This window comes from Lissotriton vulgaris, chromosome 6, assembly GCF_964263255.1.
Source record: "Lissotriton vulgaris chromosome 6, aLisVul1.2, whole genome shotgun sequence".
NCBI lineage: Eukaryota > Metazoa > Chordata > Amphibia > Caudata > Salamandridae > Lissotriton > Lissotriton vulgaris.
The window spans coordinates 489,936,399-489,963,514 of NC_141694.1; the positions used below are offsets into that span (position 1 = coordinate 489,936,399).

Genomic DNA, 27,116 nt, shown 5'->3' on the forward strand with positions numbered 1-27,116 from the left:
TCAATGCAATCTAACAAACTAAATTACCAAAATGAAAATCCTGTTCAAGCGCATTTTTTTTTTAATTACAACTTTTGACTACTATCTACCTCATCCTCGTAGAGGATTATGACAAGCCACTGCTGTCCAAGATGGCCAACGAAACTACACAAATCTCTCTCGAATGGACACGGTCATTCATGATCATTGAATATGTCAGCGAATGTGCCTTTCTCGAAATCGAAAGAAAAGAAACGGTTCGTCAACCCTACATGCAGCCTTGATATCATAATGACCTACCCTACTTGAACATTTGACCTTTGACTGACCAATGGTTACACTAAGCCTGTCCCCAAAATGGCAAGCAGCAAGGACGCTGCCCCGCCCGAGAACAGTTGTATTCAAGGCGCGTGAACTCGCGTTCAGTGGCTGCCTTACGCGGCGCTCGCTCGCTGTGAAAGGGTGACAGCGTTCAACGGGCACGCGCAGGTGGAGGCGCGTGCTCGGGCTCGAGTCAGAGCCGGCGGGGCGGGCGGATGGAAAGCTGCTGCTGGTGGCTCCCATTGAGAGGCAGCGGCTGGAGGCGGTGCCCGTGCGAAAAGCGGCGTAGCCCAGTATCCCCGCACAGTATCACAACCCGCCGCTCGCACCCTCCAGACCAAGGGAAAGCCCCCGCGGCCTCGAACCTGCCCTTACCGGTTCCCCACTATCAGGGGCTCCCGTTCCTAGAGGCTGTGCTCGGCGGGCCAGTATGAGCGTAGGGGCGACAGGCAGCCCGGCAGAGACGCCACACCGCGGGACCCCAGCGCCCTGAGCAGAGCTCCCACCGGGGGAGGGCGGAGGCAGCAGCGCTCAGTATGTCTTCGTCCCTGGGGGCCCCCCTGGTGCAGGGCCCGCGCCCGGCCCCCGAGATCCCTGACCTAAGCCACCTGACCGAGGAGGAGCGCAGCATCATCATGGCAGTCATGGACCGGCAGAAGCAGGAGGAGGAGAAAGAAGAGGCCATGCTCAAGTAAGCGCCCCCAGCACCGGTGTGCGTGCGTGTGAACATGGGGATTCTTGTAGGGGAGGTGGAAGCTATCGGAGTGCCTTTTGGGGATGATTTGGGGGCGCCATATGGATGGTCTTATATAAGAGGTGTGCTAGAAGGTGTTCCACGAGGGTAGCCGGGACACTTTTTATTATTAGAGGGTTTGCTCTACAGGATAGGGGGTGTAAAGAATGTTCATTAGGTGTATTCCCTACGTGGCTCTGTTGGGAGTGCCCTCTAATAGTTACTCCACGAAAATAACGACGTGGATTTTTATTAGGGTCGTTCGATATGGTGCACTAAAGGATGTGTTTTGCAAGAGCTGTTAGAGCAGTACTAATGCTGTCCGTCCTCGGATTGTTGGCTGATAGACCAGTTTTAGTGATGTCATTGATTGCAGTTTACGTCATTGTGGGCTGTGCCATCTTTGTCCCTTCGAGCATGGCACCTGACGGCTGATGTCACTCCCTTTCTCAGCTCGGTAGAAACATGCACTGCCCCGCCGCTATTTCTATGGGCAGCTTTCTGTGGCTTGAGGGTTCCACTAGGGGCTTTGTGCATCTCACAGACCCCCCTCTCTTTCCTCACCACACCTTAGGGCAGAGGAAAGGTACATTCCGTGCTCCTGGCATTGGAACGAGGTGCAGGTTCTGCGCGACACTTGTTTCAAATAGCGAGTGAAGCCTTCTACCCACATTCGTCCCAGGCAGGCCCACTATATGCAGTTCATCACCACGACCAGTCTACCCTCCTCTTCCCCCGATAGTTGTCATCGTATGAGTGCACCTGCAGCCCCCAAATTTGTGTGCAGTGTCATTCCCCATTTATGTTACTGTCATCCTTGACAGACCAGTCCCCACCGACTCCGCTCCCCTCCCGTGTCTGTGTCACCCTTATGCACACGATATTTGAGGGAAGTATATAGCTGATCGAAGGTAAGGATATGCAGGCCAGGTGTGCGTTCTGATTGCTCAAGTAGACCAACCTCACCGTCAGGGTTAGTAACTTTTCCAACTGTAAATTCTGCGGCTGACCCCCACCCTGTTGCTGAAGCAGCGTAGGCTATAGTCGTGCCCAGTGATACGAGCGTGCGAGCTGACCTGCCTCTGCCCCACCCAGCCTTGCACACCATCATATGTACAGCGAAACCGCTGTTGCTCCCAGAAGAATGCACGAGCAAGGCCTCCCACAAGCCATTGTGTTCGGGGGTTGAGGCCCTTTACCATGGGGCCTACGTGGTTGGTCTGTCCGTGCAGTAAAACCACAGTCAGGCGAGACACGTGGATGAAGGAAAGGAGGAATGAAGGCAGTCAGTGGCTGGAGGCTGCGAGTGAGCTAGCGGCATATCGGGTGTGGCTGCTTCACAGCATCGTGTCAGACGCTTCGCCGGCTATCCTCTCTCCTGTTTGTGGTCCTGATGGCCAGCGGCTTCTACCCGAGTGTTTCAGGAGGACCGTGTTTTACAGCGGCATCACCACAGTTGTAAACATATTTGAAACATTTGACCAGAAATACAAGCAGTCATACGTACTCGTATGATAAAACCCCAAACATGTGTCCTTCCTCCTGCACGAGGTTTTGTTTCAATCAAGCTAATATAATAATTAATGTTATGGTTCTTACGCTGCTCAGCATTTTTTGCATAGGGTTTGGTGCATCTTGCAAGCAGCACAAAAGTATTGAAGTAGCGTTGCTTTTTGTATTACTATACATTTATTACAAGGCTGTATCTCAGTATATTGTTAAAACCATTGCAAGAAAATGTAACTTTTTATAGATACCTTCGTTGATCAGTATTTGCCTTATTTCACCGGTATGCTGCCCACGTGTCTACCAACCAGGAGAAAATATGTGTTAGAGGATACATTGTCCAAATAAGTTATTGATTTGTCATCTCCCTTGTCTTGCCATGAAATAGCTTTTTTCTCAAACTTGACAGATAGGGTTGCAAGAAACCCATGGCTTCGGGTAAGTGTTCCTTAGTTCGGCAAAGGTGGGATTTAAAAGCCCCACTCCCTTCATGTCTCAGATGAGCTAATACATGTAAGAAGTAGTATTATCACATGACCCTGTAGTGTCTTACTAGTGATGTCCACTGCCTTTTTTGCAGTTTGGAAATTAGATTGCTTGAGTTGTTGACGCAAAGATGCAAGAAAACAAGTCTCGTCAGCTTCGCATCTTTAATTGGGAAATAGTGCTATGTTTATCTCAACGGTGATACATAGAATATGTGCCCCCAAGAATCATTAGAAATTTGGAGAAAACATATAAGGTTGAAAGGAGGGGCTTACACTACCATACAGGGCCCCAGGGGCAGAAGAGCTAGTACACACTCTATACATCTCTAATCCTAGTTCAGCATTTGGCAACCTCCTACTGTAGTGTCAGATCAGTATAAGGTTTCTTCTCGAGTGCAGATATATGTATTCTTAGTGATTATAACGTTTTAGCTATTTTAGTATCAGCAGATCCTCAGGGTCTTGGTGAAGGAGCATTGATATAGGCATACTGTCTGACCTGCTTGTGCCCCCCTTCTTCACCATATATACTTCACTTTATATACAATTTGAACACATGGACTCAATATGATCTAAGTAAATATTTATCCTTGTAACTTTTGCATTGTGCTTTCCTATTGCTGGTTTGAGGAATTTTGTAAAGTTCCGTTGTTTGTGTAAGGATCCCAATGAGCATACAGATCAATTTCCATGTCGAAAGAAATTCTTTCCTTTGCTGTTGAATGATAGGAAGTAAGTATTCATCGTTACTAATTGTCCTCTGTTCCAGTAGATCATGCAATGTTTAGTGTTGAAAATATTTGGCTGAGAGGTAGAAATTAGTTGATTTAAAAGGGGATATTGCACTTTATACCGGGAAACTGTACTTGAAATATCATGACTCTTTGAAATATCAGTGCTTCTGATTTGATCGTTAATATTTTTGTGAAAGTCAAGAAATTCTTGCACCTAATTTTTAGATAAATAGTGTGACAGCAGAACGTTTTTTCATGCTGACCGGGAAAGACCGGCGTGGATTATTCATGAAAGCAGGAACCATTTCATTGGTGGGATAAGCCATGATAGCAGAGGAAGTGAGTGAAATAACTTGCTCCCTTGGCAAAACAGGTGGTTGGATCTAGGCAGCCCTCAATATTAACTGCAATTAAGAGATCCTGCCCCTATCCCAATGTGTGAAAAAACGTATTTGTATTTGTTTTTCCGGGATTAGCTGAGTTTCAGCCTGATTTAAAATTTGGAGGATGCAGTACTTCGATCCAAAAGCAGCAAATGTGCTGTTGGCCATATTTAGAGTGCATAGACTTTTTTACACATTCTAGATAGGATTCATTGGACATCGGACACCATGTGGTGGATATCCCATATGCTTGAAGTTCTGAATCAAGCCTTTAGTGCTCCAGATCTCTTAGCTGAGGCCAGAGGATTTGATATAAGATCTGCTACTGCATGAAACCGATGAAATATACTTTCTCTTCTGTTAAAACATACTTTATTCACCTTCAGAGATTGTGTGAGGCAGATTTCCACTATTTGATTCCAACACCACCTTTAGTTTGGGTATGGAAACAAAATAGACTTAAGACATTTTTATTAAAAGAAATACTTTTAAAAGTTAGGGCAAAGGTGTTTCTCAGTGTATTTTTATTTACATTTGTTTGCCACAAAATCATACATGGCACATTTATTTCTTTTTTATGAATACACAGACATATAGTAGACGCTTCATAATATAATATCAAACTCACCATGCATATTATGCCTTTTGGCTAGGTTTGCGCTATATAAATATAATATACATGCATCTATTGAATATATTTTGTGAATGATTGATTTAAACATTTTATGAGTCCCCAGTAAAAAACAGACCTGATAGAGTGAGAGTGAAATACCTGACGGAGGAAGAGTGAGAGATGGGGGGGGGGGGGGGGGGGGAAGTAACATGTTATAAATACATGCCAAAGCATGTAGAACGTACTGCCCCTTTCTAAAGTCTTGATCACACTTAACTGTCAAAATCATTCCCCCAACAAACATTGAGGTGTGCCTCTATGCAATTTCAAATCTAAAACTTTAATGTGTTAAATCAGTTTCCACCTTTCCCTAAATGCGCCACCACTCAAGTAACCCACTATTACCCTAATATCTGTTAGCCTTATTTATTTATTTTATTTATAAAGCGATCGAATCACCCCAACTGGGGTATCTCCGCGCTTTGACTGCCATTACCAACCAATGAGATATGAATCAGAACAGTGTGGTTTTCAGCAGCTTTCTAAAAACCAGGAAGTTAGTGCATTGACACAGGTGAATAGGGAGCTGGTTCCAGTAGAGTGGAGCAAGGTGGGAGAAAGCTTTACCACCCATGCAACTTGTTTAAAGTGAGGGATATGGAGGAGAGCTTTGGACCCTGACCGGAGGGGCCTAGATGGCATATATTTGGCCAACTTATCTGTCAGATAGCTGCAGGTTGTTTAGAGATTTGTAAACCATACAACAGATCTTGAATTTTATCCTCTTCCGCACCAGAAGCCAGTGTAGTTTTTGGAGTAGAGGAAGAGAGGCTGTTCTAGGAGGGGCATTGTTTACCAAGCGGGCCGCCGTGTTCTGGACTACCTGCAATTTGTTTAAGAAGGTTTCCTTGGCTGAAATCTGCAAAGCGTTGCAGTAGTGCAGGCGGCTTAAGACCAATGCCGGGATCAAGGTTTTCCGTGTGGAAAGTGGCAGGAGAGGAAAGACTCCTGGAAAGAGACTGAGTATGTGAAAGCAGGCCCCAACAGTAGTGGTGGCATGCTCCCCCAATGTTGAGTTATGATCTATCCGGACTCCTAGGTTCTTTACCACCTGTTTTGGGGTTGGGGCAGAGACTAGTTCTCTGGCCACCAACTAGGGGACCACCTCACTGCTGCTTCTCCAAACAACATTATTTCTGATTTTTCTGCATAAAGATGAAGAAAGTTATCTCTCATCCAGTCCGCAATGACTTTCATACCCTCCGAAAAGGTGGTCTGAATGTTGGTGTTGGTTTTATCAAAGGAGAGAAGAAGTTGAGTGTCATCAGCATAGGAGATAGGAATGGATCCTAAATTCCTCAGTAATCCAGCCAAGGGAGTAACATAGATGTTAAATAAAGTAGGGCTCAAACAGGAGCCCTGAGGTACTCCCTTGGTTACTCTAGTGGTCTGCAAGCGAAAAGGGCACAAGTTAATATTCTGAGTTCTATCGGACAGGAAATTAGACATCCATTTCAAAGCATGCCCTTGGAGGCCTATACCCCTAAGTCTCCCGAGTAGGGTCAGGTGGAAGATGATATTGAATGCTGCAGACAGGTCAAGCAGCACCAAAAGTACTGCCTGACCATTATCCGCTAGCATTCGGATGTTATCAGTAACTGCCACCAACGTCAACTCTGTACTATGTCTGGGTCGAAATCCAGATTGCAAAAGATCAAGACAATTCGAGGATACAACAAATTCTGACAAGTGATTGTTAATATGCTTCTCCAGAAGTTTGCTTTGTAGAGGGAGCAAGGAGATAGAGCGGTAGTTAGATACATCTTCCAGGGGAGCTTTAGGGTTTTTTCTGATGGGGATAATCTGTGCTGCTTTCCACTCAAGACGGAGACTGCCTTCCTTCATGGAACTGTTGAGAATAGAGCAGATGGGAGCAGCGAGTTGCTTGGATAACAGGGCGGTGGTCTTGGCAGGGATCAGGTCTAGTGGAGATCTTGATATAACTGGTTTTAGTAGAGATTCTACCTCCTCCGGTATTAGAGCCGGGAAGTTCTCCATGATTGAAGCATTGGGAATTGTTGGTGGAGGATCTATTTTAGGGCCTATCCGGGAGCCGGTAGCCAAAGTAATCTTGTTGTAGATCATTTAGATTTTCTGGTTTAGATGATTTGCTATGTTGTCGTCTAAGAGCTGGGATGGGGCTTCTTCAGTGTTGCACTCCGTAGGGTTAGTGAAATACTTTAAAACCTGGTATAGTGTTCTAGAGGAGTTCTCTGCTTGTTCAAGTTGCATTGCAATATCCAATTTCCGGTCGTTTTTCAGGTTTTTACATTATTGTTCGAGTGCATGCTTGAATCTTTCTTTATCCTGCAAGTCATGGGAAAGGCGCCAGTGTCCAAGTTTTTTGCTGTGACTTTTTTTGGTCCGGAGATTGGGAGAGTATCATGGTGTCTGAAGGCGTTTAGTGGACGATGGGTACTGTTTCAGGGGGTCTAGCAGGTCGACAGTGGATTTCATACTAGCATTGAAGGAGGCTAAGCGCTCCTCCACACTATCAGAATCAGAATACTGAGGTGGTATGAAAGTATCTTGGAACTGACTAGGTGTGGGTTTGTGCCACTTTCTGTACCTCCTCATAGGGTGCGTTTTGGAAGCTGCATTTTCTTTAGGGCCGTTAATTTGTAATTCGATCAATTAATGATCTGACCATGTCAAAGGACAGGTTGCTCACAAATAATGTTCGGGGAGTTGGGTAGAATTAGATCCAACGTGTGCCCTGCCAAGTGAGTGGGTTCATTATTTATCTTAGTTAGAGTGTGGACAGGTCTGTCAATATTGAGGAAGCTTCTATGTTCTATGATTTTCGTGTGATACTTGTCCACCCAAGGAGGGTAGTTGTCTTTTGGATCAGGAGTTTATTGCAGTGCTTTGTCCTTTCTTTCATTTAAAAATATTTTGATGAAATGTAGTACATAGAGAAGAGGTACTGAGGTATAAAATGCAGCGTAGATATAGTCATTACAATAGATGTGAAAGAAGGCAACAATCATTATGCATAGTACACAACATGAGAAAGGAATCAAGATAGTCAATTTACTGTTTCGCTGAGACCAGTTAGTTATTGTGAAATATCCAAGTATGCCGATCATTTCCATGCAATATCATGTAGATAATGTTGTGGTAACATAAATTAAAGACATTAGTGTACCATCAGTTTGACAAAATAGAATTTCTTTTCACTAATACATGAAGAAATGAGAGGACAGAAAAACACAGGAGGAGAAGGGGGTGTTAGGGAGATTATATTTGGTTTTTATTTTAGTTTTCCCTTTTGTCTTGGCATCTTTTTAAGATGGTGGTTTGAACATGTTTTTCACTAACAAAAGAAAATGTCACATACTTTTCTTTTGGGTAGACTTTCTGTTGTCTGGACCGTTAGTTCCAGGAACACAAATACTAGAACCCAATGCCCTTGCTTTATAATGTGCTCGTAGAGAACAACTCTTTTCTATCCAGACTAACTAAAGATGTTATTCAGAGTCTCTAGCAGAATGAGATAAGGTAGGTGTTTTATTATTTAAACAGCATCCATGTTGAACTTGGTGAGAGGAAATTCACACCAGCGTTATAATGGAAGCTGTTGTGAGCTGACTGAGATGCAGCTCTGCAGGCCCGACCTTAATCTTAAGAAGACCAAATGCTGTGCACTCAGATGGAGTGCATTCATTAATGCACTGAGGCCTGCTTCCTGAGACATTATACCCAGAGCCACAAGCGGGCCCTGTTTGGCTCCCTTTGTTTCCTCACTGCCACACTTTTCATGGCTGACCACTGCCATGAAAATTGAGGCAGGGAGCGGCCCGCCAGGCATATTGCAGCCTCAAGACTGCCGCAAAAACGCCAGGGTTCGCGGCTCCCTGGCGGGAGCAGCGTTCTCATGGCTGTCTGATCGCCCTACTTGTAATAGGGCGGTCAGCACTACTTGTAATAGGGCGGTCAGACCCCCGGTGCTTTGGTAGCTGCACCGCCACCATGAGTTTGGCAGTCCATCGGACCACCAAACTCATAATAAGGCCCTAATGCATTGCTTTTATTCAAAATATATAAACACTTTGGTCTTTGAGATGATGAAAGAGTTTTGTGTTTTTGCAGATAGTCGTTAAGAGCCCTTCCCAGATTCCTAGAAGATATTGAATGCAATTTCTGCACAGTCTACTATACACAACACCAACTTTGATTGATAATACTTTTGCTGAGTTGACATTTTACATTAAAATCAGCTTTTGTGAAATCTGCTTGTTTTCTCATTGACCCACATGACCACAATGGTATTTCATTGTACCCATATTTAATTCACTCCATAGAACAGGCACATTCTAGTTGGCTGAGGTGAGGCCCCCCCAGGCAGAACCCAGTACTCCCGTCAGGGGTGGGTAATTACACTCACAGTATAACCCACGCTCACCCGTGGGTAGCTTAGCACTGAGCAGTCAGGCTTATCACAGTGGCAATGTGTAAAGCGTTGGCACAGTGCTCTCACACAGTAAATTCACTGTGCATCACAAAAGAAACTTTACATGTGGTTCATGTAAATAAAGTTTGCATTCAACACACATTAACTAACACACCATGAAAATCACGTACTTCTGGGCATAAGTCACTTTTGGAAAAATTACTAGTAGTACTAGGCTTAACCATGTTAAATTGACACGAGTAATATGCAAACTTGGGGAAGATCCTATTTTAACACTCCAGCATCCTTATGGGGTGAGAAACATTGTCAGAACGAGGCCTACCCTGGCAATTATTATATTTCAATACCACACAGTATATTGTGCACCCCAGATCGCAACTATGTCAGGAATGTCTACATACAGATAAATACAACACTTTTGAGCAGTGCCATGTGCCAAGCCTGCATGGGTAAAAACCAATGTCAAAGGTAGTATTCTTTTGGCAGGGAGTCAACATGTAAAGCAACACCACAATGCTGTGTAAATAATAACAGGCAGTCACTCCCACACATTCACAGATAGGCGGTGCCTCAGATATCAGGCAGGCCCATATGGAGCGCACTCACATGCACACAGCACGTAATGTGGTGCAGCTCATATTGGGCAGGTTAGTTGATAATGTATTTGCATACCCCGTAGCCCAAGCTCTCCTCCACAATACAGCTAACCCTGACTACCCTACACACATGGGCTGGAGATCAAGAAAGCCTCCCCCCCCTAATTCTTGGCTGATTGTAGCTTGTTTCACACTTATTCAGGGTCCAAGGGAAGAAGGTGGGGGTAGGTAGCAGAGCTTATTAGGCGGCAGTCGACAAATAGATGTTTGGCGACTACTTGATAAATTCACCCACGCTATGTGGAGCAGGAGCGGGCTGAGGGCAATAGTCGTTCAATCAAAGAATACCACACTGTGCCTTCTGGCACCAGCATAGTTATGCAAAGCATGGGCAGAGGGTCCTGCATTCTCTTGACCCGCTTCCAATTGCTCTTTGAAGCATTCCTTAGCCTAGTCAATTACTCTCACCACCCAGGCCCATCAATACTACCTGGCAACACGAAGTTGTGGGACCAGATGAGGAGAAGGAAGTTAGTCTGCTGCACTGAGGGAACAAAAGGAACAATCGATGAATGAGGGATTAAGCAGGGGAGCCTCTCAGAAGAAGGAAGTACCCTGTCAAACACACATCAATCAAAGTAGCACCTAGGCTATCCGGGCATCATGGAACACAAATTTGCTTCCCCGCACCTCCCTGGAAATGAGGCACAATGTCAGGTGTGTGTTGATATGAAGAAAGGTAAAGATGCCTTCAAGGGACTTTGTTCAATCTAAGTTTTGTTATTTAAAATTAATATGAGAAGAACCAATTTATCGTCCTTACAATGAGTGAATCAAAACTGATCAAATTGTGTTGTCAACATGAAACATATAAACAAAGACACAGGGTGTATACGAAAAAAGTGTTTTTATCAAATAATTCATTGAGAAAAATCAGCTTCATATACAGACAAATAAGCGAATAAGATTTTAGGACTGTGGGTACACATAAAAATAAATTGCTAAGTGACTCAACAGAACCTAAAAAACACCTATCCCAAAACACATTGAGTAAAACAAAGCAAGGGATGAAGTGCAAAGTCGACGTTTCGGTTTCTTAGCAGTTATTTGATGAAACCATCCTCAGGACTGTAATCAGTTCAGATCTGTATAGAAATATTGTAGTCTGTTTGCGGATTATCGTCATCCGCAAGAAGATCTTGGAAGGATCACAGTATCCTAGGGACCTGACTATCGAATGCGGAGATCGCTCATCCAAGTTGGATGTAGCGTCTGAACTTCACTCACATAGGGTTCACGTATTCATACACAGTAGAGTTCATCCAGTGTATGTTAGGTGAATTATTATCAAATTTCTGAGACAAATCAGGGGTCGATGCACATAATTTGCGCTTAAACGAGCCTGTGAGCAGTCAGAGATCCTGCAGTGTCTTAAGATGCAGCGAGGTGAAGTCAATAACGCGTGTCATCAAAGTGGCTTCACTTTGATGACACGCGTTATTGACTTCACCTCGCTGCATCTTAAGACACTGCAGGATCTCTGACTGCTCACAGGCTCGTTTAAGCGCAAATTATGTGCATCGACCCCTGATTTGTCTCAGAAATTTGATAATAATTCACCTAACATACACTGGATGAACTCTACTGTGTATGAATACGTGAACCCTATGTGAGTGAAGTTCAGACGCTACATCCAACTTGGATGAGCGATCTCCGCATTCGATAGTCAGGTCCCTAGGATACTGTGATCCTTCCAAGATCTTCTTGCGGATGACGATAATCCGCAAACAGACTACAATATTTCTATACAGATCTGAACTGATTACAGTCCTGAGGATGGTTTCATCAAATAACTGCTAAGAAACCGAAACGTCGACTTTGCACTTCATCCCTTGCTTTGTTTTACTCAATGTGTTTTGGGATAGGTGTTTTTTAGGTTCTGTTGAGTCACTTAGCAATTTATTTTTATGTGTACCCACAGTCCTAAAATCTTATTCGCTTATTTGTCTGTATATGAAGCTGATTTTTCTCAATGAATTATTTGATAAAAACACTTTTTTCGTATACACCCTGTGTCTTTGTTTATATGTTTCATGTTGACAACATAATTTGATCAGTTTTGATTCACTCATTGTAAGGACGATAAATTGGTTCTTCTCATATTAATTTTAAATAACAAAACTTAGATTGAACAAAGTCCCTTGAAGGCATCTTTACCTTTCTATATTTACTTACCCAAGCCCTCAAGGGTATTCCGGGTTGCTCACTTCCTTAATAATTGTGTTGATATGAGTCACACCAGACTGTACTGGTCACACACAATGAAGAGTTGCAAATTCTGTACCTCCATGGAAATGAGGCACAACGCCTGGTGCACGTCGATACGGTTCGCACCAGACAATTGCGGTCACACACAACAAAGAGTTGCAAATTCCGTACGTCCCTGGAAATGAGGTAAACGGTCTGGTGCGCATTAATATGAATCACACCAGACAATTCGGGTCACACATAATGAAGAGCTGCAAATTCCGTACCTCCCTGGAAATGAGTACAACCTCTGGTGCGTGTTGCTTCAGGTCACACCACGACAAGATATGGAGGCGAGCAACCCAATATACCCTTGCGGGCTCGGGCAATACTTGTTATAAAGAAAAGGCCAGCAAGGGATTTTGTTTAATTGCTTATTGGTCAGCAATATTAGGATTTGTTATGAAAATCAAGGATCCTGAAACTGTAATTAATCAGTTGCTGTAATCAATTGTTGATTTGAAATAAAGAGTCATATGAGATCCGTATCTACAATGTTACCACACTAACATAGTAAATAACTTCAAAAAACAGGATTTTGTTTTGTCTGAAAATTATTATTTGTTTTCAAAGCAAAAAGTATGTACAAAATTTTTATAAAATAGGGTGCATACACAGATATTGTTTAGATATTCAAGGTACAGATTATTAATAATCTGTACCTTGAATATCTAAACAATTGATTACAGCAACTGATTAATTACAGTTTCAGGATCCTTGATTTTCATAACAAGTCCTAATATTGCTGACCAATAAGCAAATAAACAAAATCCCTTGCTGGCCTTTTCTTTATAACACTTATCAGGTCACACCAGACAATTTTGGTCGCACACTAAGGCACTGGTTCAGCAGTGCCTCATGAGGTACAATGAAGCTACTATGGGGGAAGCCCTCACCTTCGAGGGTGGCAACCTGTGAATTGGACACCGCACACAATGAGCATGCAGTCGACAGGTCGCACAAGAGAGATTCAGCACGTTCGATAAAGTGGGCCCCACAGGGCCCTGCAACCAGGGATCTGCTAACAACCAACAAAACACTTATGCATGTTGAGGCCGCATGATGCATTGGCCACCCAACTTAATTGTGGGCAGTACTGTTAGGGTTCCCCACAAGGCAATCGGTCTCCAGGCATATTGCCTAGTTCCACGCTCACGCCGCGCTACCACTTGGGATCCAGTAGATGATGTGGCACTTAGGAGGGCAGCGCTCTCCAGGTGTTACAAGTAGACAGTATGAGTCTTTTGCGGGGGGTCTTTGATGCCCCTGAGACCTCCACAAAAGAACAGGGGCAAGACAACAAGCCCTTTCTAGAGCACACTTCACGGTGCCACACAGCAGAAGGTATTCAGCCCAGGCCAGACACTATTCAGGAATGGAAGTAATCCTCCTTGTGCACAATAGATTCCTCTGGCAGTGTGCACAATGCAGTCCCAGGATCTCCAGTCCCACGTCCTCACAAGTGTATCTCTAACCTGCTGAAGTATGGAACCAGTAGTTATACTGTGGTATGCCTTTGAAGTTGGGGGTGGTTCAGAGGGTTTCCCTTTAATTTACAGATTTCTCCCCTAAATATCAGTCCTGTCTGCCATGGGGCCATTGAATGCAGATCGTAATCTTTAGTTGGGCCTTGATCTGGCTTCCCAGAGGCCAAGTGTCAGAACCTCTCCCTCCAGTCTATCCAGTCGGGCCCTAAAATGGCAGAGATCTGTCATTCCAGTTGCATGCCTAAAGTTTATAGCTCTCTCTGGGGAATGCACGGATGTGCTCTCCCAACCTACAGTGTGGACTGGATTCAAACTAAAAGGCATACAAAGAGTTTTAGAGCAGAGAAATGCACACTTTCTGGAGGTGGCATTTCTAAGCTGTTAATGACAATTCCCTCTTTACCACGGGAGAGGGTTTGTCTTTATGAAATCAATGATAGTAAACATTATGAGGCTGCTCCACTGTAATCCACTATTGCAGCTTGAATTCATTTCAACCATTCCCACATGTTAACCTATGGGAAGAGCAAGCCTCATAGGTAATGAAAACACACATGGGTATTCTTCACTACCTGGGCAGGGAAAACACATGTGTACCTGCCCTGCCTTTCACCTACCACCTGCTTCACCCCTTAAGACTTATTCCAGGAGTGCCCTAGTGGAAGTGAAAGGTCCCCTCAGGATTGGCTAGTGGTTTCAAAAGGCCAACCTGTGCACAAATGAAACTGTTAGAAACAGGGGTCTTTCATTGGGTGGGGTTTGCCCCTGTCCAAGTAGGGACCCTCTTTATAGTCGGGGTAAGGGGATTACACTGCTAAGAAAACCCCCTTGGTAGCTTGGCTCAAGAAATCCGGCTTATCTCAGAGGAAATGTGTAAAGTATTTGCACATAAACACACAGTAACACAACAAATGCACTACAAATGGAAACCACATCAGTTTAGAAAAACAGCCAGTTTTTATCTAAGTAAAACAAGACCAAAATAACAAAAATACTACGTAGAAAAGCAAAGGTACCACTTTTAAAAGGTTTAAAATGGTTTAGTCATAGAAAGCCATAGATGTGCCAATTTTAGTCCAAAGTACCTGGGATGTGTCAAAATCGAAGACGAAACCAAGCAATGAGTCTGTTCCTTACATCCCGGGGAGATGATGCAACAGTTCCTTACTGTTGCGCAGGGGAGTTGATGGGTCGATTCCTTACTGTGAGGAGAGGTGATGCGTCAATTTCCAGACACACAACCTTGGTTCCTCACTGCTGAGCAACATTGATGAAGACTTGCTCCACAGGTGCGATGCATGGAAAATCCGGGCTCGCTGGGGCCAATGCTTGAAACAGGCACTGCGTCGATCTTCCCAGCCATGAGCCGTGATGCGTAAAATCTTCAGCCACACAGCAGCGCCTGTATCAGAGTCGGAGCTGGTGTCTCAGATGTCGGGCTTCGGCGATCTTGGAGTCGCACAACAGGTGCTGCGTCAATTCTTCAGCCCCGCTGTGGCGATGCATTGGTTTTTCACCCGTACGGCATGCTTGCAGCGGGAAACACAGGCACTGAAGACTGGTGCATGGAGTTTCTTCTCTCTTGCAGCAGAAGCTACCTCCAAGGGCCCTAAACTGGAAAGGGTACCACTTGTCAGATCAGAACTCCCAGCAGAGGAGTTCATGGGCTTCAGGAGAAGTATTTGATGGTCCTGAGACTTCTTAACAGGAGGCAAGCACACACAATGCCTTGGAGAACTTTGGTAAGTAGGATGATGAAAACAAAGACCAGTCCAAGGCAAAAGCAGCAAGCAGTAGGCCAGCACAACTCAGCAACAAGCAAAGTGGCAGCTCCCTATCTACAGCTTCTTCAGCTCTACTTTTTGGCAGAATCTCCTCTTAATCTTAGTGTTTTAAAGTGAAGATATCACAGCCCCCGTCCTTATACCAGTTTCTGCCTTTGAAGTAGATTAACTTCAAAGGAAAGTCTTTGTAGTGTACAAGACCCTGCCTTTCCCTGGCCTGGCTCCAGACACACTACGGGGAAGGGAGACAGCTTTGTGTGAAGACAGGTATAGTGCTATGCAGGTGTCAGTGACAACTCATCCCACCACTCTAGCTCAAGGAAGACCCATCAGCGGTGATGGGCCCTCCGGATCTGCGGGGCACACCTCAGCTCCCTCAGTGTGACTTTCTAAAAGTGACATTTTCAAACAAAACACAGTTTAAAAACAAATTTTGCTAATATATGTATTTTTAAAAATTGTGTGTTCAGGGTTCCCATACTCCAAATCTCTCTTTCCAAATGAAAGTTAAACTTGTAAGAGGTTACTAGGCAGCTCAAATGATAACTTATAGTAGACAGTCCTTGCAATAGTGAAAAACGAGATTGGCAGTATTTTGCGATCAGGACACCTAAAACACACCAGCACATGTCCTACCTTTCCCATACACTGCACCTTGCCCATGGGGCTACCTAGGACCTACAATAGGGGTGCCTTACATGTAAACAATCGGAAGGTTAGGGCCTGGCAAGTATAATTGCCAGGTTGACATGGCAGTTCAAAAACTGCAATTACAGACACTCTAATGGCAGGCCTGATACATGTTTGCAACGCTACACATGTGGGTGGCACAATCAGTCTGCAGGCCCACCCAGTAATTCAAATATGCCAATCTTGGGTCGACGATCATAATTACAATTTGCACAGGGAGCTCTTGCACTTTAGCACTGAACAGCAGTCGGAAAGTGCCCAGAGTTCTAAAACCATCAAAAACAACATGCATAACACAATCAGAAACAGTAGGTCAGAAGCAAAAAGACAGGGGAAAAACATGCAAAAGATGCCAGGCCTAACACGCACATAGGCCAGCAATGGCAAGCTGGACACATGTTTAAAAACCTCATAGATGCAAGTGCACACCCACAGACCTGCAATGGCATACTTGAGGCATGTTTAAAGACATCAGGTAAGCACCACTTCCTGACGTGCGTAGGAAAGGCACACACACGTTCGCACTGCATTTACAGTGAGAAAGTGTCCAGAGTCATAAGGTCACTTATTGTTATTGTTGTCCTATGGGAAAACCCACATTGGGGCTCTTCACTACCTGGGCAAGGAACACCCATGTGTTCCTACCCTGCTTCTTGCCTACCACGTGCTCCACCCCTCAGGGCTTACATTTGCTCACTCTGTGTTGGCTAATAAGTTAGAAATGCCAACCTGAGCATAGGTGCAACTGGGCACCCACTGGCATGCAATGGCTGGCTTGATACATGTTTGAAAGGCTATTCCGGCGGGTGGCACAATCAATGCTGCGTTCCACCATTAATTAGCCAGTGCAGTACCTGCCTTGAGTTGGTGGTGTACCTTTTTGCAGGGCATTCACAGGTACAACATCTAAAATAATGAAGCACTTTTTCCTAACCTGGGTAGGGAGGGCACATGTGCTTTCATACTGCATTACGGTTGGAAAGCGACCAGAGTCCTAAGGCCATGAAAAGAAATTCAGTATAACCTAGGAGGAGAAAAAGTTAAACGTTTTAGGGAAATCCCCTGAGAAGGGTCATGTTCAACACCCTCCTTTGTGTTTTTTAACTGCTAGATCATTAAATAACATATTACTTTCCTTAAGTTCACTGGCCTGAAATTTTCACTGAAATTGGACAATCCATCTAAAGTGGTCGCTTCAGTGTAGTCAAGGTTCTTTATTATGAAGTTGTAGATGGTTATCTGGCTCTCTTACCTCCAGCCTGTGTGTCTTGCAGAGGTCAGCCAGCCCCACAGGATCTAGCTATCTGTTCCAGAAATATCAATCCATAGAAGGACGCCTACCAAAGATCCATTCTCCTACAGTTCAGTATCATGTTACTTAGCCTCTACCGGACTTCTACCCATGTACTGTTTAGATACCTTAGATATTAAGCGTAGTTCATTCCAACTGCTGTAATAATATGCAAGTAAAAGTGTAGGGGAGTTAGCTGCTGCTAGAAAGATGTGATTAACTATGCCATCCATAAATGCACAAAACTGTTACCGAAGAAGTAATCAGATGTTCTTTCGTACATTAAGAGGCAAGATGGTCAACTCAATGTGAAGCCGAGGGACCTCCTAAATGAAAGTTGATAAGAAACGTAAATGGCATTTCAGTTAAGGCAGGAGGAAAATAAGCAAATCCATCCAAATATTTGGGCAGTAGTGTATCATTGAGAGTTGGAAGACATACTTGACCCCTGGGTGAGTTGTGTTTGCAGCTACTCACACATCCTTTAAACCTAAAATGAAACTTCCAAAATGGGGGAAAATTACCATTTCACCGCAAAACGATTTGCGCCCTAGCAGCTAATTAAAGGAGCAAAATAAAGAGCAAGCATTGGCAATGCCAATCGGCCTCAGCTTATGAACGAAACTGACTTTCATGTCATTGATGGGCTTGGGCACCCTAAAGTCATCATTCATGCGCTTTGTGATTCATCTTTGCATTCATGCATCCATTGACTTTTTCTTACATTTACCCTGTCAGACCTGCAATAAAACACCTACCAACTTAACAATATGAACAAGATAAATTCAAAGAATACAATTAGAGAAAGGGAAACATGCTGCCATCAAAATACTGCAGGCATATACTTGCAATAATGAAACAAAATATAACAGCTGGTGTATGTCCTTCAGATGAGTTGTACAGGCTCTATAATTGTTTTACAGTTCCAGCGTTGTCACTACATTTAGAACCAACTTGTCGGCCATCATGAAGTAGTGAAACAGTGATACACTGTGGACAACAGCAATTCCATAATGATCCTGTGCTTAAGAGGAAATGGCAATATTGGATGTAGCACTCTGCAGATTAAATGAGCAGCAAGCTAGCAACCTATTTGCTCTTCCTGGGGAGATGAAGTATCCTCTAAAGAAAAATTAAAGTAAATGAAGAGAAACCAATAAATGAAGAGGGGGACCATAAAAGAAGAACAGTGAAAACTAAAGGTCTTGCCAACGAGCTCTGACACTGAAGCACACACATTTTCAGGAGGATATGTGAAGGCGATCAGAAAATGCTGCCACTCACAGGACAAGAGACCCAATGACTGAAGTGAACTGAACCATACCGAATTCAGTACACTATGGATGGAAGCAGAGTGTAAATGAGTCAAAGGGACCAATAGCAGAAGAGACCTACCCAAAGGTCCTCTATGTATGGAAATGTATTAGTAAGGGGCGGTCGCCACTGGGTATAGTGAGGACCATGTTTTCTTAGGAAATACATTTTTTTGATTTGCCAATAACTTTGGCACAGTTTGATGAATCTTCACAAAACTTTTTAAAAAACTGCTTATCCACCACAGCTTTTTCCTGGAAAATTTCAGGGTGATCTGTTGAGCGGGCCCAGAGAAAAAGGATGGGTCCCAAAACACATTTTCCCCAAGCATTCTCCATAGGAAAATTGAACCGCGTTACTGCAAAAATGACTGGACTTAATTACACCAAATTTGACAGAAAGCTAGATGCAGAGCACATACTTATTGTGAGTTGGTGTTATTCAGTTCAGTAGTTTTTGAGATATTAAGGTTAAAAATGAATGTGTGTATATATAGAGCTGCTGAGTGTCTGTGAAACTAACAGATAAAAGAAATGATGTGATTGGCTGCCACCACATCAACATAGATGTGGCAGCAGCAATTGTAGGATTCGGGAACTCAGCCCCCTGTACTAGAAAAATAATGAAAAAATCATATATAGGGGGTAAGGATAGGTAAGGAGGCCCAGTATGGATACCATACCCTCTTAGGCCAGTGGGGGCCCCTAGAGGGACAAACGTAGGCCAAATGTTATTTATTCTAAGGTACGCGTGAAAAAAGAATCTGAGGTGGGCCCCTGCCGTTTTCAACTATAAGTCCCCTGGGGTGGGCAAGGACCTGGGAGGGTCAATAAATGTAATTTTTTGGTGAGTAAAGAATGCAATCCCCCCTTCCTGAGTCATTTCGATGCCCTAGGGAGTAGGGACCCTATCCTTTGGGGCTGCATTCACTATAATTGAGAGAGGGAGCACAACCTCCTCCCTGTGGCATTGAGTCACCCAACCATCAAATGAGTTGGGGAGGGAAGCCGCATGTCCCCCGCCCCATAAACAAGAGAGTAGTAGCAGCTTATTTCACATTAAATACTCCAGCTGAAGAGCACCCCATAATGCCTCACAAAGGCTTGTTTAAAAATGAATGATGGTGTTGGTGCCCCTAGAAGGGGCAGGGGCACCATTACGCTTTTAAATGTTGTGGAGAGCTGAGGGGCCACAGCAGCCCCTAACAACATTTACAAAAATTGCAGTATGTCTCCAGGGTCATTGAATCCATAAACCTAGGACAGCTTACCATTATTTTCAAAGCACTCTGAGCTGGAGCTACATGCTCTTCAGCTGGAGCACAGAACCCCTTGTGGCTGCATTTTGTGGCCTAAAAAGTATTACAAATCACTCTGACATTAATGTTTTGCGATGATCACTATTAATAAAAACTACAATTGATTAATACATAAAATATATACTTGATTATAGTTATCAGTTACTTTTTGACAACAACAGTAGGTCTGCTTAATATATGCTGATATGCAGATCCCCTTAAAAACAGCAATAGGCCCGCTTTTTATATATTTTTTTTCTGGCCCTTTGAAAAGGTCAGTTGTTTCTTAAAATGACACTTTTATATTGTTGCATGACACACTTAGGCCTGGGTTCTGGCAGGTGTCGCCACGCCCTTTGACCAGCCCCACATCGCGCAAAGCCAAAGGCTGTGAGCATTGTGGGATTGGGCATTTGTGGCAGGGTGCGGTGCCAGTTCCTGCGTCCAACCCTACACTCTGAACAGAGATGGACATCTTACTTTACATTTAAAAAACACAGAGAAATCCACTGAAAAAAACTAAGTTTAAAGTGACACTACAGTTCAGAATTGTATCAATATCTTACTTTACAGTTACACAATCCTTAGAAATTCATTGAAAAACCAGAGGTTGAGGGGACATTATAGTTAGGAGAAAAGTCAATGAATACATACCATTTTAAACTAATAGAACCACTGAAATGCATCAGTTATAGTTATCTTAGTAATTACAACTCGTACCCTAAAGTAGTTATAACTCTTGCCCTCTTCATGCACTGCTAATTAGCTCACATATTACATCACTCATGACATGTGCTATGACGACATTGATAACATCACTGCAAAATCTGAAATTACATCATTGATGACAAGACTGTGCATTTCGGTGGCGCCAGTTAGAATTACTTTAGGGCACGTTATAGTTACTTGAGATAACTAGAACTGGTGAATTTCAGTGGTTTTGTTAGTTTAAAATGGTATGTTCTAACTGACATTTTCACCTAAATATAATGTCCCTTTAACCTTTATTTTTTCAGAAGAAATATATATATATATATATATATATATATATATATATATATATATATATGTGTATATATATATATATATATATGTATGTATATTGGCAAGTGGTAGTCGCCACTGGGTAGTTATATTCATGATTGTGCTTCCACAATAAAGGCATTTATTGGTCTGCTTATATCTTTGGCACCGTTTGACAAATCTGCAAGAAACTTTCCCAATTTTTTTCAATTCACCTCCGCTCCGCCCTGGAAAGGTTCGAGGTGAATTTTAAGCAGAGGCAGAGAAAAAGGCAGGTCCTAAAGTACATTTTCCCCATTCATTTTTCCTTAGGAACTTTCTACACAACTACAGCCCAAACGGCTGATTGGATTTACAACAAATTTGTCAGAAATCTGGATCTTGGTCCAGAAAGAGAGCTTTTTGTGATCTGATGTAAATCCATTAAAAACATTTGAGCAATTGATCCTCAAACATTTTGTATATATCAGGCCGCAGAGGATCCGCGGACGCAACAGATCTCTTGTAAAGATCTGATTGTGTGCCAACACATCAACAACGATTTGGTAGCACATATCTTAGGACATAAGGAGGGGGTCGGGAATTAAAGAAAAAAAGCACATACCCCTGCACTGCTTTTAACACCTTCACACCCCCTGGGTTAGTCCAGGGATCAGGGAGTGGTGCAAAATGTTTATTTTAGGGGGAAGGGCATGTGCCCGGCCCCTCCCAAGCCTCTGTGAGGCTCTGGGGACCCCCATCCCGCAGATGGCTGAGATATTAAATGAAGGGAGTGTGCACCCATTCCCCTTCCCTGAGCCTTATTTGGTCCTGGGGACCGTATCCCATGGGGCTGAAATGCGTACTAAAAGGGGAGGGGTCCCTGCTCCCTGATCCTTTTTAGGCCCTTTGCAACCCCATCCCCCTTGATTGAATTATATATATATATAAAAAAAGGGGTGGCGGTAGCACACGACCTGAAGGGTCTGGTGACACCATCCCCCTGGTGCCAGCTCAATTACCCTATCTCGGACCCCACATCTGGTACAGAGTAGTCTCACTACCCCTACCAGCACGGGCAGGGAAAAATATGTTTTCTTCCTGACAAGACCATTTTTAAATCTCCACTGGGCATGAGCAAGCATGACTTCCCTGCATGCAGGAGTGTGGGCAAGGAAGGCATGTCTGCTCCCACCCTGCAGGAGATATAAAAATGTTCCTGCCAGGTGGAAGAAGACTTCTGTTTCGCTCTTGCAACAAATATTGCTCCTGCCCAGAAGGACCATGCAATGACAGCTACTCCTTCTGGGTGGCCGCAATGCCGGCTCCTGCAACATGCAGGAAGGCAGCTATGCCCCCAGGGCTCCCTCCACTGACCCCAACTTACTCCTTATTGGGTGCTTCGGGTAAGCACTGGGCACCCACCTATAATTTGGACAGGGAATGGGGTCACTTGGGCCACAATAGGATTGAGGAGAGGGGCCGCATTGGTACCTCCCATTTTTATTTGAATCCGATCTGGGTCCCCAGGCCCAATTAAGGCTTTTAGGATGGGGCATCAGGGATCGCTACCCTTTTTATAAAATTTGGCCTGGGGGTTGGGATTCCTGGGGCCTATTAACCACATCGGTGCGGTACGATTTACCGCCGAGTGCTGACCCCTAATGGAAACGGGCGTGGTCATTAAGGAACGGTTCCGTCATGAGCACAGCTCAACCGATGCTCATGACGGAACCGTTCCGTCATGAGCATCGAAGGGGTTAATGCTTGGGGAGAGAGGGACCACTTGAACCACTACCCTTTTTATTGAATTCTGGCCTTGGGGGATGGTGAGAGCGGGGTTCCTTTAATATATACGTTATGGCCCTCTGAATGGGGTCCCCATGCCCCTGTCAGCTTGGGGAGGTAACACTATGTATCCCCCTCCCCGTAACATATATGATTTGGCCCCAGGGGGATAAGGTTCATAGGGCCTCTACTGGCTCAGGAGGAGGGCCATTTCCCCCTCCTCTTAAGGGCCCTGGGGGATGGGGTCTGGGCCACATACCCCCTCCCCTTTACAAATATCATTTGGCCCCCGTGATGGGGCCCCCAGGGCCGAAGTGGTTCAGGGAGGTTGACCACACATCCCTCCCCTTTTAAAACAGTGCGAGGATTATAACTCTTGATAGGTGCATACTTCTGCCCAGCCAGTGTTTCTTATTACAATAGCTTTGCTGTAGTTGTACTTAAAATGCTTTATTGTTGAGCCAAGTGGTTTGACAATCTTTGTTCATGTAAGAATAACCTGAAGCCTTTAATTGATTTGTCTATAATCACACTCCCTATTTTGAATTCTTCCCTTTTTTATTTCTCCTTTTTATCGATAATCTATTAGGTACCCAACATAGACTTGATCTGGTGCAAAGATTCTGTTAGGAACCGGGAAGCATGCCGGGGTTTAAGGTTTTCTTTTTGAGAGGGAGGGGATGAGCCACACATTTCTGCTAAATATAGGGGATTAATCAACACACCTTTCTTTTTTACACTATCAATTGTGGACCAGATCTGCAACTGAAATGGTTGCAAATCAGTAATAAAGTGCAAACTTGTATTGTTTGCATGTATGATCCACAGGCTCAATTGCTAAGAGTATGGGTAGAACCCGAAGTGTGACAACAGCTTCTTCCGTTTAAAACAAACTCCCAGTTGTCCCAGTTTTTTGGGGGAAGCAAGTAAGACCGCATGGTCGGGTTCTGCAACAGCTTCACCTCCTCCATGCAAATGCAATTGTGAGCTATTCTCCAGTCTGCGGCTATCTACTGAGTGCTCCAAACCTCGGGGATTAGGGCTCGAACTGTTTGCACAGCTGCCAAGGTTCCCAGGTCCACGTGCAATGAGGTGTTCCAGTCCAGGTTTTTTCTTTGAATTCTGGTACTTGTACTACTTGCTCTTCTATATAAAATCAAGACTACAAATCCTTGAATTCAAACTGGAGCAGCTCATCACGGATGAGTCTGTTAAACCTGGCAGCAGGACATGAACTTACCGGCGGCAGTAGCAACAGTGAAGGAAAAAGTGCTGTAAAAAATAGGAATCCACGGCCCTGCTGCAGCTTGCCTGACTACCGGAAACCAGCATCGGGCTCCAGTCTCCTCAGGACATTGGGGCAGAGCTTAAAATTAATGTTGGAGTTGATGTGGAAAGAGAAGGATGGTTATTGGCAGCAGTACTCTAGCACAAAAGGCAGTGTCTATTGCCAGCAGTGATTTGGCACGTTAAGAAGCACTGTGAAAGCACATTGTACAGCAGTGGAATTCAGGTAGTCTAATTCCATGTCTGACTGTTTAGGCGCTTTGTCATATCTCTGCGAGATATGTGAATCCACTCTTTTGTGTCCGCATGCTGTGGCCTGTTTTTTTAGGTCGAGCAATTTATTGCTCTGAACCTATTACATGTGACCAAACAAGCCCGGATTCCATGCAGTTCATGAGAAATGTACATGCACAGAAATCCGCTCGACCACCAAGCAAGACAAGCCAAGAACATCAAAGCGACCGGCCGCTTTGAGTCCATTTGCCAGCAGCCACTTCACACGCTCCACAGGTCATAAACAGGACCATCTGCTCTTGAATGCTGGCATGCTTGCTCAGCCCCCCTCCCAGCGCTCGCCCCTCGTTCTCTCCCACTCGCTCGCCCCCTGCCCCCCACCCGACTTGAAAGGAAGCCTCTTGTTACACTGCTTGTTTAACCTTCGTTTTCGCCCTCATTTTTTCTCCGCCCTCCACTCTCGATGCGTTTGCCTTCAGCTGCCTCTGATGAGTCCTGTTAATCCTTCTCTCCCACCGACTTGAAAGGAAGCCTCTTGTTTTGTATTGTCACCTTTATATAGAGCTTCCTAACAGAGGAGTATTAATTTCGGTGTTTGATAACAGCTCCTCTACCCCTAAGCGCTTTGGGAGTTTTTTTTTACGATGTAGTCAGGTACATTTATCATTTTTTCCTTCATACAAAAACCTCATTCCAAACGTTGGGGTCTACTGTCATAGATGACATTCTTGAATATGTGCTGTGCTTCACGAGCCGAGCCGGCGAGCTCAGCTCGCGCATCTAATAACAATACCATCCTGTTACTTAACTGGTATTTTATTGTTCGTGATTGTAGTAATATTTATGCTTCTCTTGCCGTGTATGCCCCCCCCACCACCGCCCCTCGTGCCCTGCTTTCCTCCTGTGCCTTCCATTCTTCCCACCTCCTCTCTCTCCACCCGAGGTCAATTCTGCGAACGGAAATGGAAAGAGGAACTGAGGAACTTGGTATTGTTTGCAACGCTGTCGGCTGGGAGGAGCAGGAAACACGGGTTGCTCTTAAACTGGATGATTGTATTATTAGCCACTGCATTGCCAGAAGGCTGGGGGTGATGATTAAGACAAGGAACCCCAGTCACATACTTATCCTGTCGCCATCGTCTACAACGCATTGCCCGCTAGCTTTTGTCGTGTGCTTTGGCACAGCACGAGAGATGTGTGACAGACTTAGCATTTAATGAGGATCTGCACTGGCAAAGGTATTTGGGGACTGCATGTGCTCTGTGACCATGCCTTCAATTTCCAGCTGACATTATCTTCAGCAATATTTTTAACATTCTAACTTAGAATTTTCTATGGGAAAAGTAGCTTTTGGTGCTTAATAACAATTCCACCAATGTGTCCACAATTTTCCAAGAACAAACTTAGGTGTACATGTTAGATTGTTGGAAAGTTTCAGGCAGATTTGTTATATTGATCCAACGTCACACGCTGTTCATTAACGTTTTTTCTAACCACTTGTGGAGTCTCTAACTGTTTCTGATATCATTGTGTTGGTTCTTTCCTCCTTTTGTGTTACATTTGTCCCTGCTCTCACTTACAGATTATTCTGTTTGGAATGTATTCTTGTCTTTGTGTATGTGGAACTGGCATAAACACTAGTTAGACCAGAATCCCGAGCAGCATAGTCCTTGCTCCTGGTAGGAGTCTGCAGTTTAAATAGGCATGCGCATGATCCTACAGAAGAACCATCATTCTGGGTACAGTAAAAAACAAGGGGAGGTGAACCATCATTTTGGGTGCAGTAAAAAACAAGGGGTGGTGTGATGAATGCTGAGAGTATTGTGAAGGTTTACTAGGTTCTCTAGGGCGGTTAGAAATTTGCATTTAGGCTTGCTGCTAGCACTGTTGTAATCACCAATTAAAAATTCTATTTTGGCACTCCATGCAACATACACTCCAAATACCACTCAGTACCACATAGTTAAACGCCACATAATTACACTGAACTCAATGCAACATACACTCCAAAACAACTCAGTGCCACATAATTACACTCTACTGAATGCAACCCACACTACACACAATACCACTCAGTGCCACATAATTATATGCTACATAAATACGCTCTATCTATCGCATCACCACAGCATCAATCAGGGGCACCACAACATCACTATGCACTACCACTGCATCACTGAACACCACAGCATCACTCGGCGCCACCACAACATCACTCGGCGCCACCACAGCATCAATCTGTGCAACCATTCAACAACAACTGCGTCAAATATGTTCTCTCAATGTTTCAAGCTTTATTACAAATGTCACATAAAGATGTTAACATTTCACTTCTGTTCTTGTTTTTGTTAGTTGCATTCACACTAGGAAGTCGATTTTAGGTGAAGGTTTATATGGGAAATGCTGACGTTGACAATAGGCTGCACAATTAATTACTTAATCACCATCTTTTAATTGTATTTTAACTAAATTGCCTTCTACCAAGGGACTTCAAACTAGTCATGTACCCTGTACTAGAACACTTGAAAATGTGCCTCCATCTGACAACTCAGTGCCACATAATTACACTCTACTGAATGCAACACACACTCCACACAATACCACTCAGTGCCACATAAATATATGCTACATAATTACACTGCCCTCAATGCAACATACACTCCAAATACCACTCAGTGCCACATAAGTATATGCTAGATATTTACACTGCGCTCAACGCAACATACAGTCCAAATACCACTCAGTGCCACATAATTACACGCCACATAATTACACTGCACTCAGTGCAACATACCCTCCAAATACCAC

The 27,116-nt window shown here is 44.1% G+C and overlaps 1 protein-coding gene across 13 annotated transcripts in view; it reads left to right on the forward strand.

Annotated features, from left to right (window-relative positions):
* The first annotated feature begins 363 nt into the window (after positions 1-363).
* The window catches only part of RIMS1 (regulating synaptic membrane exocytosis 1), a 1,970,833-nt gene continuing 1,944,080 nt past the window's right edge, over positions 364-27,116 (forward strand). For 12 of the 13 annotated variants that reach the window (XM_086926498.1, XM_086926484.1, XM_086926488.1 and 9 more), the window contains exon 1: positions 364-991. In XM_086926498.1, coding sequence (XP_086782624.1) covers positions 837-991 — 155 coding nt within the window. In that variant the 5' untranslated portion in view covers positions 364-836. The remainder of the gene's footprint in view (positions 992-27,116) is intronic. The other variant, XM_086926493.1, reaches the window with a different exon arrangement.